The sequence below is a fragment of the Danio rerio genome, chromosome 23 (assembly GCF_049306965.1).
Source record: "Danio rerio strain Tuebingen ecotype United States chromosome 23, GRCz12tu, whole genome shotgun sequence".
Classification (NCBI taxonomy): domain Eukaryota; kingdom Metazoa; phylum Chordata; class Actinopteri; order Cypriniformes; family Danionidae; genus Danio; species Danio rerio.
Genome location: NC_133198.1, coordinates 35,589,724 through 35,608,231, shown reverse-complemented (window position 1 = coordinate 35,608,231; position 18,508 = coordinate 35,589,724). Strand labels below are relative to the sequence as shown.

Here is an 18,508-nt window from a genome sequence, read left to right as displayed (position 1 = left end):
ACCCAATCGTATCAGTTCGACCTCAGAGATGTGTGACCTTGAGAAGTGGGATGCTTTGTCTGCTGGTTTGAGTTAATTATCGATGACTTTCAAAAGAGAGAGGATTGCACAATCTGAGCGCTGGCTTTTTTGGAGGGGATGCATTAGACTAATTTCTGTCTTTTCTGTTGACCCACGGAGGCGAGATCCGTCGTGACTCACAGCCACAGCTCTAGAAATCTCATATATCTCCTACCCACAAGCCTCTGCGTGACCTCTTTTTCAAGCTGTGTATCTGTAATTTCCACTAAGTACCCTGCTGAATTATTCAGTCTGCGCAAAGTGGTGCGGATGAGGCATTTAATTTGAGCATTTTACTGGGCTTGTACCACCTTTGCAGAACTGGAATTTGTTGGGCATTATTTGCAGAATCCTTCATACACACAGTACTGTACACATTCGTGCGAGGTGCTATACTAGGTGGATACTGGGCAGGTAAATGGTTAATGGGTTTCAAAAGAGGACGAGCTGCAGATAGAATGTCTTGGTCAGCATAAATACGTCCTGAAAATAATGAAAAAATAATAAAAGCCCCAGGGTTGGGGAGTCGGTATGAATTCAATTTGCTCGCCACTGCAGGAGGTCCGAGTTTAATTAATGGAATAGTATTTTTTTTCTGCTTTTTTCCGGTCAGACAAGAAGATGGGATAGCCAGTAGCATCTTCTGTCTTCTATTGTATTATTTGATAAAAAAAAAAAAGAAAAAAATACGAGTAATGCACGCTCTCTAGCGCTGAAAAATACACATGTACTGCGCCACATCGCATGAACCAGAAGTTGGTATGGCTGCATCTGAAATTGCACACTTCTATACTATATAGTATGCTAAAAGCAGCATGCAAGCTGAAGAGTACTGTATGTCCGAATTCATAGTATGTGAAAAGCAGCAAGCGAGAAGTACCCGAATGTCTTGCTACTTTTGGCGAGAATCTGACAAGAATCTAAGTTATCTTATGATGCCAAACTAGAGACTTAATAAATGGGAGTGAAGCGACACTACTGAAGCGTGTAGGTCACTTGATAATGACAAACGGTGGATATAGTACATCCAGGTTTCATTCATATTACTCACATTCACACAATATAGAACATACTTTTTTCTAAAAGTCATGTAGTGAATTCGAATTCAAATGTACCTGTTCAAGACAAGACCCACACAAGACACAGCACACGTGAATAAATTGCGGTATTTGCGCGTAAATAAATGCATGAACATTTTTGGTAACATACAACCTTCAAATCAACCGTTAAATTCACTTCACAATAAATGCGGATTATGTCATGGGCTTCTATCTGCCTGGTGAGCTGGGTTTATGTGCTTTAGAAAGGCTGACAAACAGCGTGTGTTGGTTGTGCGCCATGTCTGAGTCCACTAAATCCTTTCAGAGGTGCACGCAGCTCTGTGAGTTCATCAACTCCTCCAGAAACTGTACCTGGATGATAGAAGCTTTCAGACTGCTTCAGACTGAGCCCAGCACAGTTTGATGAACTGTTCTCGAGTTTCAGCAAGATTCTTAAGGGCGCGTGAGAGCCTTTTGTTTCGTTTTACGCTTCAACAACTAAATAAATGCTAAAGTCTATTTTACTGATTATATTTTAATTACATTACAACATCAATGCTGTAAAAGGAACCATATTAAATGGGAAAAAAGTCACATTAACCGTTCACCGGAAATTTATGAGTATGGGAAGGTAAAACTTGCTCCGCATATCTACTTGTTAAGTGGTAACATGTTGGTGACGTATGTAATACTGTTTCCGGGTCCCAGCCGCCACTCACTTGAGTTGAGAAAATATTCATTTATGATCACTTTTTATTCATATCACACATTAAAGTTCATTTTATACAAAGTCATAGTGTACACAACAATCTCTGGGCTTGCTGCATAACAAATACCAACATTTTAACAATTTATAAAAAAATTAACCACTTTCTGGCCATTGGATATTAGGCATGGACATATATATTGCGATCGTGATTTTCGAAAGTATTAAATCGCTTTGTAAACGTTTACTATTACCATTTCACGAGTCTCACCATTAAGTAGAATAGTGCGCTTGGACCTGGAAGCCGCTTTGCGTGACGTCACCCTTAACAAGCGGATACCCTATTCGCATCTTGGCATTGACTTAAAATGTAAACCACTTGCGCTTGACGTTTCATCTGCGTCATAACAAAATAACAAAAAAAATACTATTTCTCATCTCGCGCAGACGGACCTGCTTGTACAACACTGAAATACATCACATACAGTCTAGTCGCAAGAGAATATTTTAACTCATCCGCAGCTCAAATCGGATCCGGATCCGAATCGTGTGCAGTGGAAAGGAGGCTTTGGACTTTTATTTCCATATGTTGATGTACGTCCAACTGAAACTTTAAATTGATTAAGGGGTGGGACTTTTTTTATACACATCATTCCCTCATAGCAAACTAACAGTAAGAGGGGCGTGGCTAAGAATACTGTGGTTGAAGCTGTCAAACTGACATCAATAGAAAAACACTGTTACTCCAAACGTAGAAGCAAATGGTCAAAATATGATTGAAGATTACCAGAAAAAGCTTTTTTTTTAGTTGATTAACTTTAGATTAATTGTTCACCTAAAGAATAACAATGAGCTAACATTGCTAATTTGCTGATTACACACAGACTTTAAATAGTACGTCTGATATCTCAAGTATGATAGGACTCTATGTTTATAAGCATAATTATGAGAAGTAAACAACATCTCGTGTGTGTATGTGTGTGTGTGTGGAAGTGTTCAAAAATGCTAATCACACATTATCTCGTACTTCGCTGAGGTGAAATCAAAACTGCTACAGCCAAACATACAGCGTAACTACACTTCAGTCCTCTTCTGTACAGATGCACCAGTATGTGGGTAGTTCTCCTTAAAGTCACTTTTCCTAAAAGAGACACCCGATATGAGGAGTGACAGAAAGCCCCCCGTTCCTCCAAGAGCCCAGAGCTCCTGTGAAAGATGTAGTGTGGGCTGTCTGATGTGTCTCTTTCTTTCTTTTCTTTACAAGAACGAAGGGTTGCCTTCCTCCTTTCAGGCTTTGATTCCAGGCGTTCTTTTTTTATTGTTATTAACCACTGAGGTTGCGATTACGTATTTCTTCTTTCTCTGTATTTTTTGGCGAGGGAGTGAGGGAACAAAACAGCCGTGGCAATCAGAGGCGAGCGGCCGTCAAACTGTCACCAGCCTCCTCCCCAAATTGCTTCTGTTCCTCCTATCCTCCCTCCCGTTACCTGGCGGGGCTCTCCGAATGGCAGACAATTGCCTTTGTGCATCCTGCTGTACCTGTCAGCAACCCACAATTGAGACATTAATCATTTTCCTGATTATAGCTAAAAGATTAGTTTTTCTACCTTTGTCTTCTCTCGAGGAGGAAAAGGGGAAAAATGGCTTGACACGTGCGACGGTGACAGAGAGAGATTCAGTAATGAAGTCTGGAGACGGATTCTCGAAGCCATCTGAGCCGATCACAAAGGCACTCAAGTTTTTTTCTCTCTTTTTCCCTCTCTTCTAAAACGAAGCGATCAGACGCTCCCACCAATCAGTGTCAAAGACCTCCCTAGATACCTTGGATAAGAGCGCGCTTGTGAAAAACCAACATGAAGAACATGAACTATGGATGATAAAAGCATCTTGGCGTTTAACGGAGCCACGGGCGCTTTTCTACAAACGTGCAGATGCTTATAGTTGTTCTACTGCGTTCGCCCCTAATTTCCATGCATTGTTGAGTTACATGCACTTGTGCTTCTTAATGCAACAAAGAGAGCTGGTGGGCAGCTCTACTCAGGCATTACCATAAAACGCTTTTATTCCCCTGTGACAATTCACTGTGATGCTTCAGAAGAAGATATCATGGAGGTTTTTTCTACTGTACGCCACTGACTGAGTTGAGGAGGTTCATGTTTTTTTACCCTTTTGAATTTAAATTTTTTTACATATCCTTTAAATTTATATTTTAAAGTTTGTTTGTGATTTTGTGGTGCATTTTTAATTACTTGTTTTTATAGTTTTACCTTAATAGTTTTAAATTATACCTAATGAAGTGATACATATTTTTTGCCTACTAGCATAAATTTATTTTTATTAATTTTAAGTAATTTAATTGTATATTTCTCCTCTGAGATTTTAATAGTTTACTTAGTTAAGTTTAGTTTTGCTAGTTATGCAAGACACTATTGTTAAGCTTTAAAGTGCAATTTAAAGGCTTAACTAGGATTAATTATGATAACTAGTTTAGTTTAGTTTAGTTTAGTTTAGTTTAATTTAGTTTAGTTAAGTTTAGCAAGATGCTAATATTAAGCTTTAAAGTGCAATTTAAAGGTTTAACTGGGTTGACTAATTTAGATTAGTTTAGTTTCATTGCATTTCATTTAGCAAAATGCTCATATTAAGTGTTAAAGTGCAAATTAAAGGCTTAACTGGGTTAATTAGTTTAGCTTAGCTTAGCTTAGCTTAGCTTAGCTTAGTTTAGTTTAGTTTAGTTTAGTTTAGTTTAGTGAAATTTACAAACAAGAGATGAAAAACATATTTCACAATATACACATTGGCAAATTTTACAATATACATCTTAAACTAACACTTCAAAAGTGATTGGCTGGTTGTTCAAACTGCTTATTCAAAATTAGCTGAATCAACATATTTTTGAGGATTTTTGGGGACAACTTAATTGTTGTCTTACACTTACATTTGCAAAAAAAAAAAAAAAGATTAAGGTAACTTAATCGATTTGTGTTGGTACAACATGAAGGAAGTGTGTGTAACCCAGCAATTTTTACAATAAACAAAATATACAAGCTCTGTCTCATTTCAGAGGCTGCATCCTCCGAAGGATGCATTTGAAAGATGCTGCGTCATCTCATTTCAAAAAAATTTGAAGGCTCCGTCATATGCAGCCTCCAAATGCGTCCTTCATTTCGCAGGTAATAAAGCATACAACTGGTGGATTCTTCGTGATCTCAAACATTCCAAAATTCATTGCACGCTGATAACGGCAGGGCGTTTTTAAAAGAAAAGTCCGGATTACAGTTTATATGTATGAATTAGGTTTTAGTTTTCATGTTTATCTAATCACTTCAATAAACAAATAGAGTATGAAATGTCTGGTACATTTTTATCTATACATGTATGGATTAAAGGAAATATATTTTCAGCTTTTGTAAACTTTATTTTGCCTTCATTACATAAAGTCATTACAAATTTTATTACCACTTGTTAATGACGCCTATTACAGTTGCCAGGTGATGAGATCTGTCCTCTGTAGGCTAGATTGTCTCAGTTCAAAACACTTGGTTGGCCTGTGTGGACTTCGAAGGACTTATCTTCGGAGGATGCAGTCTCTGAAATGAGACACAGCTACAGTTAAACGGTTTAGTTTAGTTTAGTTTAGTTTAGTTTAGTTTAGTTTAGTTTAGTTTAGTTTAGTTTAGTTTAGTTTAGTAGAATTTTTCAAAGTATCCTTTTTCTGTGATGAACTGAGGAACATACTGTACAGGTCTGTCTCTTCAGAATGAGTAAATGACAGCAAAACTATGTCTTTAGGGTATTAGTATGGCTTTGACTGACCTGAGAAAGATTTTTAGCTGGAGAAAAGCATCTCTATGCAACTCTTTGTCCCGGAGATGCTCAGATTCATTAGTTCGGGCGTGCAGGACTGTGCTTTCTGCTGAGTCATGTGTCAGTTCATGGAACAACCTGAATCCAATTATATCAGACAGAGACAGAAAAGGATCCCAATTATTTCCACAGCCAAATACCTGCAGCTACTGGTCATGGAAGGACAGGAAGCTGTTAGTCTAGAGCAATGCCTTAAAGTGACAGCAGCTTAATAATACACTGTTTATGCCACTCATTTTAATCAAAGAACATAAAAAAACATTCACTGCTCTTTGCTAAATATGATTTATAGCTTTATTAATGTATGTACAATAGATTTGATGTATTTAGAATGGATATCTATATGTTTGTTTCTCTGTGTGCACATAAAATGGGGGAGTGGTCCACTGTATTCGACTCTATTTGTATAAAACTCATGCTATGTTTTATATTTTTGATACTTTTGAAATGCATTACGGGATCTTGATATTTTGAAGAAATTACTTTTATTGCATTGGGATATATTGTCTGGGTTGGTTTTGTAGATCAAAGTACAAAAACCTGGTAAAATATACTGAATTGTTAATAAAAGTTACTTTGTTAAACTTAAAAGTTACATTTTCAACATCAAAAGTCGACAAGAGTTTACATAATTCAATTCATAACCATAAATAAACAAAAATCTGTAATCACAAAATACGCAAGCTGTTAATTAACAGATATATTTTACAATGTATCCTGAAATAAAGTGTTCACAATTTTTGAAATATAAATAGCATTTGTATATGTAGTCACTAATTTAAATCATGAATTCAATCGAATCGTTTGCTTGTGAATCGAAATCAGATCCAAATTGAATCAGGACATCTGAATCAATACCCAGCCCTGTGTTTGACCTACTCACGATGTGCATTTCCTTCTGCTTACAGCAGGTGGTGTTTCAAATACAATTAAAAGCTGCTAATTAAATCCAGCCATGTGGAAAGCTCCATTTCTTCCCCCACTGTTGTAAAACTGGCCGCTCGATGTGGGCGGAAGTGAAGAAACAAACTGGTACAGCAAAACAAAATGTGACAACAGCCAGTGTTGCGTCCAGCAAGTCTGAAACAGATGGCCTACAGAGGCAGCGAAAGGCCGTGCCAGGCTGATCGTGGCCACCGCATCTGTCTCTAACATGGCAGTTCAGTCGCATTAGACCTTTATCTTGTCCTGTTTAGCTGGGCAGCAGTGATATGTGCCGCTCAGAATGGATTTTCAGTTCAATAACAAAAAGGTTGTGGGTTCAGTGTTTAGTAGGGGTGGTCCATGAACTGGAGAAGTGCTGGAATAGTCATTATGCGCTGTCATTATTGCAGTAAGCAATCATTTAGCACCCACTTTTAAACTATATGACTATCAGCACACTTACTACATTAAGTCAAGCTACTGTATCTGCATTAAATGTCTTGCTCAGTGACAAATGTAGAGATACTGTAGACCACCAACCATTCAACCTTCAACCACATCATTCTGTGTGTAAATATATAGAAGTATACACACTTACATTCAAAAGTTTTACAATGACATCATCATACACTCACCGGCCACATTATTAGGTACACCTGTCCAACTGCTCGTTAACGCAAATTTCTAATCAGCCAATCACATGGAAGCAACTCTATGCATTTAGGCATGTAGACATGTTCAAGACGATCTGCTACAGTTCAAACCAAGCATCAGAATGAAGAAGAATGGTGATTTAAGTGACTTTTAACGTGGCGTGTTTGTTGGTGCCAGATGGGCTGGTCTGAGTTTTTCAGAAACTGCTGATCTACTGGGATTTTCACGTACAACCATCTCTAGGGTTTTCAGAGAATAGTGCAAAAAAGAGAAAATATCTAGTAAGCGGCAGTGCTGTGGGCGCAAATGCCTTGTTGATGAGGTCAGAGGAGAATGGCCAGACTGGTTTGAGCTAATAGAAAGGCAACAGTAACTTTCCAGTACCTGAATCTATGCCATACAGAATTAAGGCAGTTCTAAGGGCAAAAGGGGGCCTAACTCAGTACTAGTAAAGTGTACCTAATAATAGGCCGGTGATTGTATACTACTGTAAAAAAATTAAAAAGGGGGGGGTTCGAAGGAACTATAGGAACTTTTAATATTTATTTTTTAAAGGAATTAATAAAATTTACCAACAAAGGATGACAAACATTTCATAATACAGACACTGGCAAATTTTTAACTAACAGAAAATCATTGGCTGGTTGTTCAAACTACTCATATTTAAAATGTTTCTCACATTTTTGAGGATTTAAACTTAACCCTAACTTTTTTATGTTCAATCCATTTAAATTTGCGGAATAAAATTAGGTTAACTTAATCGATTTGTGTTGGGACAACATGAAGGAAGTGTGTGGAACCCAGCAATTTTTACAGTGCACAAATATACTAGCTATGTCTTTTTTCAGAGGCTGCATCCTCCGAAGGATGCATTTGAAAGTTGCTGCGTCATCAAAGACTATCTCATTTCAAAAAAATTTGAAGGCTCCTTCAAATGCAGCCTCCAAACACGTTCTTCATTTACCACGTAATAAAGTATACAACTGGTGGATCATTCGAGATCTCGAACATACTAAGACTAAATTGCATGCTGATAACGGCAGGCCGATTTTAAAAGAAAACTTCAGATTACAGTTTATATTTATGAATTAGGTTTTAGTTTTCTTGGATATCTAAACATGTTATTAAAGAAAAAGAGTATGAAATGTCTTACTAAAAAAGTGATTTTATAGACAGTGTACATTTTTATCTATACATGTATGGATCAAAAGAAATATATTTCCAGCTTTTGTAAACTTTATTTTGCCTTCATTACATAAAATCATTACAAATTTTATTACCACTTTTTAGCAACACCTATTACAGTCGCAAGGTGATGAGATCTGTTCTTTGTAGGCTAGATTGTCTTAATTGAAAACACTTGGTAGGACCTATATGAACTTCAAAGGACTCGCCTTTGGAGGATGCAATTTCTGAAATGAGACACAGCTACAGTTAAATAGACTTTATGGAGCTTGTAAATATGTATATTAAGCATATACTGCATTTTGTGTTCTGACAAGATGTAAACAGATGCATCACAAATAGCTCTTTATGCTTCTCCCATTTTCAAAATAAGAGACCCACACACATATTTGATTAATGCAACCTTTGATAAACTTAAAAATAAGAGAGATATTATCATTGTAATCTCACTAGGAATGTTGTTGCACTACCTAGGATGTTTATATTAATAATCCTGTTCACATTATAACAGTTGGTGTTTTGTTCTGATTGGCTTGCTTTTCACTGAGATTTTACACTCAAAAGATTTACATGGGAATGGGGAAACAATGGTGTCTAAGGCTTATGTTAAGCCATTTCCATGCACTCAACACTTTTTGTTCAGATATGTCTGGGTATTGCTAGATTTTTATTCTATGACACCTTTAATACTTTTATGTAGCAATGAATGATATTATATGATGTATAATGCTACAAAAGACTTCCATTTCAGAGGATTGCTGTTCTTTTGAACTTTCTTTTCATCAAAGACTTCTCACCAAGGCTGCAAAAAAAAAGTATTTTAACAGCAATATTTGAATGCATTTTAAAATGTCATATATTCTGGTAAAAGAAGAGCTGAATTTTCAGCATCTTCAGTGTTTCATGATTCTTTAGAAATCGTGGTAATATAGTTTTGGTGCACAAAAAAACATGCCTTACTATTTCTTGTTACTATTAAGATGATTTCATTAGTGAACAGAATGAAGCAACAGTATTTATTTTAAAACAGAAATGTTTCACTGATATTTTTTATACATTTAATGTATCCTTGCTAAATAAACATTTATTTCTTAGGGGGAGATTAGTGTATGGAACAAAATAAATGCCAAAAGTATTGAATTAAAGAGCATGTTAAATAGCACAAACTGAAAAAAAACACTGAATTAACAGGTGCAAAATATTCACTATCCTTTATGTGATCTCCAGCTGGCTTCCATTACATATTTTACTCATACTCATTTTATTACTTATAATGTCCAAGACACTAAAATATTAAATGCTACTTTTGTGCCTTTATTAGCTTTTTTGTAGCCTATTTACCAAGTTAAAAATCTTAAACTATTCCATCTCCACCTGCTGGTGAAAAAGCAGCTGGCGATCTTCAATCTGCAATCTATTGCTTTTCCTGCAGTTCCCGGATGTAATGGCGAATTTTAACAGTCGAATTTGAACCAGTAAATTTATGTAAGCGAATATTTGAACTGAAATAAAATGAACTGAAAATGACCTTTTTTGAATATTATGCACCGTATTTTTAAAGGGCATTGAATTTTTGTAAGTGAAATCTGAAAATTGAATATGAATTATTAAATTTATAAGTATGAAAACTTGTTTGAATTTTTTTTTTTTTAGTTAAAACATTCACAGCTTAAATAAACAGCTTTGTTAAATATCAGGACCTAAATATACAAACTCTGGAATTCTGGAACAAGCACTTGTTAATTCAGTGTATTATTTTTCAGTTTGTGCTATTCAACATGCTACTTAATTAAATACTTTTGGCATTTATTTTGTTCTGTATTATAGTGAGCCTAAACTTATTTTCCAGTGTGTCCTCCAGTGTGAAAGATCATTCACAGCAAAAACCTATGAAAGCGTGTACTTAACAAATAAATAAAAAAAATAAAAGTAACTACAATAATAAGCATGTAGCCCATAACATGTTTTTGAATCTCAAAGGAAGCTTCTTATAATGTCTCTACTGTATATTCAGAGCCTCGTTCTTTTGAGCTCTGTTAAGAATCGCATTTTTTGTGGATTTGACTAGATCTGCATTTCCCCGGTGTCCTCTCGGTTACCTCACGTGTGGTGCTGTGGAGTGTGTAATGGGATTACAGGTTTTGATGACAGTGTGACTTCAGAGTTATTGAATTCCATTCATTTTTAACCAGATCCAGCCTCTCTGAGCTGCAAGAGAGCTTCTGTTGTCATGCAAACATGGTGCGTAATGTAAAGTGCCTAAAGAAGAGATGAGGCCACGTCAAATGCTGTTCAAACCTACACACCGTTCAGTCAGCTGCCATAAAAAGCTGTAATTCTGAAAGCTTGTTTTGTATACATTTCTTAGAAAAATTATGTCAGTGCTTCAAAATGCTTAATATTTTAGGTTGACCAAACTCAAAAGTGTTGCTTTTGGATATTAAACAATTCTTTATGCTCTTTCTTGATTAAATTTTTTTAAGTATACCAAGAATACAGATTACATTGCTGTTATTAATGCTGTAACTTTGGTGTTGTTGGATGCCTGATTCTGATTGTCCGATGAACATTCTAAGATGTGTGGTTATTTTTAAATATATATATAAGATAAAATAGCACAGCTGAAGTAGTTCCAGGCAGGCCTTGACTACATTACAGTTCCATATCACTACGCCAGATGATTTCAGATATTTCAATGCTAACTACAGACAAATATCCAATCAAAAGAAAACACAACAAAAGGTTTTGGGTGAGAAGCGCAAGAAATTAATTCAACATACAGCAGTGGATTGGGGACAAAATCCTGAAAAATAACTTAAAAGACAACACCTTTACTCATATAATTCAATGGGTCTTCCTCAATTATTATGTACTTAAATTATTGTAGGCTTACGTTTTATTGTGAATTTATGTAAATATTTGTTGTTGTCACTTTGCGTGTACTTTTATTATATTATTCGATATACAGTCAGGTCCATAAATATTGGGACATTGACCCAATTCTTTGACTGTCAGCTTTAATTTGAGGGTATTTACATCCAAATCAGGTGAATGGTGTAGGAATTACAAGAGTTTGCATATGTGCCTCACACTTGTGTTGGTTTATAGACCCAAAAAATGCAACAATTGTGTTGATAATATTTATGGACCTGACTGTATGTATTTTAATGTTATCCACCATTGTTTTGAGTTTAGATGGCATTTTAAAAGTTTTGATTTGACACCAGTATCGTTCATTTATTTATTCATTTATTAATCAATTTTCCTTCGGCTTAATGCCTTATTTATTAGTGGTCGCCATAGTGGAATGAACCGCCGGGCACACTTTACAATAAGGTTCATTAGTCAATGTTAATTAATGCATTTACTAACATGAACAAACAATGACCTATTAATTTACTACTGTATTTGTTCATGTTAGTTAACGTGAGTTAATAAAAATACAGTAGTTCATTGTTAGTTCATGTTAACTCATGGTGCATTAACTAATGTTAACAAGCATGGACTTGGATGTTAATAATACATTAGTAAATGTTCAATTATGATTAACAAATGCTGTACATGTGTTGTTCATGTAGTTTATGTCAGTAAATGCATTAACTAATGAACCTTATTGTAAAGTGTTACCGAACCGCCAACTTCTCCGTATGTTTTAAACACTGAATGCCCTTCCACCTGCAGCCCAGTACTGAAAACCATCCATACATTCTTAAATACATTCTTTAATGTCATCCACTCTTTTTTGAGACTTTTTAGAGCCCCTATTATGCGTTATAGAAGCTCATATTTTGGTTTTGGGAGTCTCCAACAACAGGCTAATAACACTTTCATTGTCTTTTGATTCGTTTGTTCCCAAACCCCTCAATTGTGTGAGGCTAATTGGTATTGTTTCATGTCGATGTCAATACGAAAAGACAAATGATCCAGATGAAAGATGAATCCCTTAAAACGACTCTTAGTCAAATCTATATTTTTAAACAAGGTGCATTTTTGGATTTAACCCTCAGTTGGATGTTTTCATTCACTTAGAGTTGTGTTGCACTGTGTATGGAGGGTCATTTTCAAAAACCTTTAATAGGGGCTCTTTAAGCATCAGTTTAGACGCTTTAAAACCAAGTATAGGTTTGATACCTATGTCATAAAGTCCAAATGATATCTAACCCAGGTATAAAATGTGAGGCAAAATAGTCCAGTTTTCCTGGAGTTATTATGAAAAACTGTGAAAATGTAAAAATTCACTTTTAAAAACACAAAATGTCACTAAAACCTTGCATCCGAAAGCAAAAGCTTTGTTTTCCTCCCCTTATATTATTATTCTCAGATCAGAATCTGGCCTTAAGGACGAAATTGTTTCCTTTGCCATAGTGTTTGTTAGTAATGGCACTGACCTAGTGAGCAGACAAAAGCCAATACTAGTTAATCACTGACAAGAAAACCATCTCCAGCTCAGCATTGACAAATATGACTTATAATCCCACTCCTCGAGGCCCGAGTGAAGAGGACGAGCAAAGGAATGGGGAACCAAAAAGCTACGGAATGAGATGCACCCTCAATCGGAGGAAAATCAAGTTTGTGTGGTCAGAATGAGTTAGTATCGATTGCGGCTCTGGCTGCGAGTAGGAGGTGTGCTGCTCGCCGCTCCTGCCGTGCTTTGAAGATATTTAGCTCTAATTAAGTTTCTCCCCTGAGAGTCAGAGAGAAGAAAGAAATGAGATGAAAACCTCCCGGCACAGTCAGAGTTTCACAGCAATCAATTCTGTTGTTGGAGCGTCGCTGCTGTTCTCTACTCGCTGCCCGTGTGTCCGTCATGTGTGACTGCTGATGTTTATGCAGTTGTTGAAGAAGTGCTAAAGTTTGCACCAGTTCAGCTTAGCAATGTGAAAACACTAGATCTGAGGCCTAACACTGTGTCCTAACTACACGTGACAATACAAGATTCCAGCAACAAGGAAAATGGCTGTCCACATTAAACGCGATGAAACACAACAGAAGCATTTAAATATCAGCCATTCAGAAGCGCAGAATAGCGAACTGCACTTTCAGTGGCATAGTAGGGTTTATAATTTAATAAATACATATTAGACCTCTTCATTATTAATTGCCTACTGAGTGACATCAAATTCCCTTTAGGGCAAGTCATTTCACTCGGCAGCCATCTTTGAAACGCCTCTCGGGCCTTATGCTCAGGCTTTCTTTCTGAATGGAGAAAGTTAAATTCTCCAAAAATGTGTGCCAAGCTTACGATTACATTTCAGATCTGGAATCACCAATAAAATTGAACAACAATAGTCTCTTAAATTTAGTTTCTTAAATCACAGAAAATATATATATTTTTTCTCAGGCTGCTGAAGCTGTGTATGCACACGGCAACAGAACAGAGTCGTAACACACATCTGGTCTGAGCCCCTCCTTCTAAAAACGTAGTCTTTAGTGATCAATGATTGGCTCCTTTGCTAGTAGGTGGGGCTTCCTTTGCTAAAGCGGCCATATTGACCGCTACACTTTTCCCTATTCAAAACTATACGAGTGACATGTCTTGTGTATTCTATTGTCTTTGGTGACGTACAGAATGCTGTTGGTTTTCACTGAGTCATTTTTATTTTAAAATTATTTGCTTGTTGTTTTTGTTTTTTTTTAAAGATCTGAGGTAAACTATTTGCTGGTCTATCTAAACTATCCAGTTAAACCAGAGATGCTCAAACTAGGGCCCACGGGCCAAAGTTGGCCCAGGCTAACCTTTGATTTGATTTCAGAAGAGAAGGAGAATGATGGGGATGGTTAAGAGACTGTTATTTCTAATTTAATGTAACATTTACTTTGTTTTATTGCTAAGCTATAAAGATCTAACTGAAATGAAATGTTTCAAATTTAGATTCAGATTTGTTTTCGTAAATGTACATTCTGTCACCCAATGGATAGAAGTAATGCAGAGACATCAGTGAGCAAATTAAGGCAAAGGCAGATTCTGCTTGTATTCAGCATTGAGCTCCACTTTGTTACAAATGTGGTTGTTTATGTTTTTATTGTAATATGTTATCATTTAAAAATGTATACTACATTAGTTGATACGATTAAAAGTAACGTTTTCAATTTATTTTTAAATATTATGAACATAAAATTGGAAATTACATAATGCAACTTTAATGTAATATAGTTTGGTATATTTACCTTCGGCCCACAGCTCTCAATGATATTTGGTTTTTGGTCCTTCATACGAAAAATTATGTGCAACACTGGTTTAAACTATCTGCTTTCAGTAGTAAGGCTGTAAATTTCATTAAAAATGGCATTCAAACTCACATTGGTAGTATTTAATATTGAATAAAGCACATAATCAGCTCCTGAGGCGATAAGCATAGTAGTTTATGTTGTTCAGCCACATGTTGCGGAAATAAAAAACTTTGTGCATCACCATCATGGATGGTTAGGATAAAAACAAATCAAACTTGTGACATTTTCTGTGGTCATCCTTATTTTAAAAACAAATAAAGAAACGGAAGAGATTGAAAGTTTTGGGCAGGGCCACATTTGCAATTATTAAAAATGTCCCAACATGTTTTCAACGGTTTTACCATTACTGATAACTTAGTCTTGATAAATTCCTAAGATTTATACATTCATTGATTTTCTTTTTGGCTTTTTCTCTTTATTAATCTGGGGTCGCCAACGCTGAATGAATCAACTTATCCTTATGTTTTTTTACACAGCTGATGACATTCCTTAAATAATACATATAAACAATAATAAATTTTAATACCAATTATGCCCTAATCGAAAGAGTTTATTGTCGTCTAAACTTGGTTTGTCTGATGTTCTCTGCTTTTCTGCATTTTCATTTTGCTTATGCGGCTCTTGGCCTGGTTATTGCTGCCTGGAGATACCTTTATTGTTTTGTTTTGTTTTTCATTAGTTTCTCATTATTGTACTGCAGCATCTTTTGTTGTTATTTTTTATTTAAAATTAAAAAGTACTGTTAATTATAATCACCTCTGTCATGTACTTCGCCATTTTAATAAAAATGGGAAAATTGGCTTAATTGTCATGAAAGTAATTTCACTATGCAGCAGTTACAAATTGGCAAAGTAATTATAGTTTTAAAGCAAAAATGTTAAAAACTAAGTTATAAATAAGTGTTAACTGAAAAAAGCTTTTTCTCTAACTTTATCTCTAACTTTTATTTCTTTTCTTAATTCCATGCAATTTAACATAATACAAATTATTACATCTTTGTGAACATTCATTCATTTTCTTTTCAGCTTAGTCCCGTTATTAATCTGGGGTCACCACAGTGGAATGAACCACCAACTTATCCAGCATATGTTTTACCATTACTGGGAAACACCCATACACACTCATTTACACACATACACTACAGACAATTTAGCTTATTCAATTCACCTATACATGTCTATAGACTGTGGGGGAAACCAGAGCACCCGGAGGAAGCCCACACAAACACGGGGAGAACATGCAAACTCCACACAGAATCGGCAACTGACCCAGCCAAGGCTCAAACCAGCGACCTTCTTCTGTAAGACGATCGTGCTACCCACTGCGCCACCATGCAGCCTCTTTGTGGACAATTTTTTTTAAAATCTATAGACCTTTTTCTTAAAATGCAAAATCAGTCAGACACGTGAACTAGGAGAACGTTTTTTTCTTGCGCTTTAACCACATCTGACAGATTAACATTTTAACGCGCACCTTTCAAAGTTGTGTGTCACAAAAACAACCCGTAATCCACTCAAAACGCTTTTGAAACTTATTTTGGGAGCGAAATTTACCAGTTGTAAACACTGTAAACGGAAGTTCTAAGCATTCTACTGGAAGATGCTGGTCGCTATGGCACCCTCCATGCAGCAGCCAAGAATAAGGTCTATGGAAATATAAAAAAAAAAAACAGTAGTAACTAAAACTGTAGAATGTATATTTAAAAAATAATTAAAAATTGTATATTTTTGAGAAAATAAAAGTGTGCAAAGTTCTCTGTAAGGGGTAGAGTTAGGTGTAGGATTGGTGTAAAGCAGGGCTTCTTAAAGTCCGGACTCTGGTCTGAATCCTTCACTGACAAATGCATAAACCTTGTAAATCAAATTTTTAGTATTTCTGTAAAAACAAAATGTAAAAAACCCGGGCCAAAATAAATTTGAGGGCAAAATAGTTCTCCTGCGTGACTCTGCTGTCATGACATCCAGTAATCATACGAAGCTTTGCGTGTTCGAGCGGGCTAATCACTGGTGCCCGCCTGCCTTAACACTATGCAGCAAATCGATAATTTGAATAGATGAAGATGTCGGCCTCACAGAAAAGAAAACTTGATGAAGAGAATAGACAGTTGAAAGTTGAATGGACAGATAAGTATGCGTTTATTTTGCCACAAAGTCAGCATAAATCCACTCTACTTGATTTGTAATGAGACATTTGCAACTTGTAAAGAGTGGAAATTAGAAACGTCACTAAAAATGGCACTATACACAAAGTTAAGATATAAGAAACGCAAAACTACAACACCTAAAGTTTTCATTAAACACCTTTTGTATTTTTTCACCTTTTTCTGGAGGGATGCAGACCTGGTGCAGTTGCAATCTAAGCTGCATCCAATGCTTTTAATGCGATCACCTAACCGCACCCCTTATCCAACCCCTTACAGTGATGTCCCTAGCTCCATTGAGTGAATTGTGTCTGACATTGCATCTCTGAAATATGCAGTCTCAGCTTGCGTCATCAAGGCTGCATTCAGATACTATTGGCCTACCTTTTGTTGTGTTTGGTACAAAAATGCACTTTCATTAGTGGTTTTGCCAAACTTGCATTGTATTTAATATGTTTTGAATGCAAATGCTTTCCCAGAGATGGGTTGCGGCTGGAAGGGCATCCGCTGCGTAAAAACTTGCTGGATAAGTTGGCGGTTCATTCCACTGTGGCGACTCCGGATTAATAAAGGGACTAAGCCGACAAGAAAATGAATGAATGAATGAATGCAAATGCCACTTGTGATGCATGTCATGGATGTTTATAAAAACAAGTTACATAATATCAATTATTCCAGACCTTTGACTTTAATAAAAATTCTGATTTGGACTTTTTATTGTAGACATTGAAAACCCCTGGTGTAAGGAGTTAAAGACAATTGATAGAGTAAAAAAAGTGTACATCTGTGTGCAAAATCAAATGACCTCTGTCTTTTTCTTCGCCGATTTTGCTCAACACATGGAGCTCATTTCTGCCATGAAGAACAAAATCTCACAGTAATGTGTGATATAGCGAGATTCAATCTGAAGAGTGTCATTTACACGTTTACTGCTTTTCTTTCTGAGTTTGTTTCAGATTTTTTTAATCCTAAAAGCTAGTCTTTCCTTTGTTCTCCATCTCCGTTGTTGTCTAACAAAGGGGGGAATGCATCTGCAGTCTTTTCAGTTCAGTAAAACACTTGAAAACAGATGGTATCAAAGGGATCTTAATGGGAAAGAACTGAAGTGAGATGAAACAATGAATAACAATTACTCTGTCAAAATGCTGATGAAAATAATGCATATTTTCTGTCTCTCTCTCTCATGTTTGCAGGTGTGTAAAGTTCTCAACACCACCACTATGAGCTGTTTCGCTCCCTCTCTGACGGCAGAGTACAGGCCTGGATTGGACTCAGTTAAACATGCGGACGAGTTTGGCTTTATTTTCAACAATGTCCAGGCTCTTCTAGTGTACAACAACACAAACTTCATGTACTACCCGAATCCTTTCTTTGAACCACTCAGCACCAATGGTGTTCTGGAGCAGAAACCTGGCTCACCTATCATTTTAAAGGTACCGGCATCTTTACATTTGATTGAAAAAGGTTGTTGTTAGATTGATCAAGCCAGAATTGATAATTGATTAAGTCAGAATTATTAGGCAATTAGGGTAATTAGGCAAGTCATTGTATAACGATGGTTTGTTCTGTAGATAAATTTGAAAAAATATATTGCTTAAGGGGGCTAATAATTTTGACCTTATAATGTTTTTTTTTTATTTATTAAAAACTGCTTTTATTCTTGCTTAAATAAAACAAATAAGACTTTCTCCAGAAGTTAAA

General features: G+C 36.0%; 1 protein-coding gene across 15 annotated transcripts in view; it reads left to right on the top strand.

The window, feature by feature from the left end:
- plxna2 (plexin A2) overlaps positions 1–18,508 on the top strand; it is a 775,253-nt gene that overhangs the window by 685,319 nt on the left and 71,426 nt on the right. For all 15 annotated transcript variants that reach the window (XM_073939239.1, XM_073939238.1, XM_073939236.1 and 12 more), the window contains one exon: positions 18,001–18,240. In XM_073939239.1, coding sequence (XP_073795340.1) covers positions 18,001–18,240 — 240 coding nt within the window. The remainder of the gene's footprint in view (positions 1–18,000; positions 18,241–18,508) is intronic.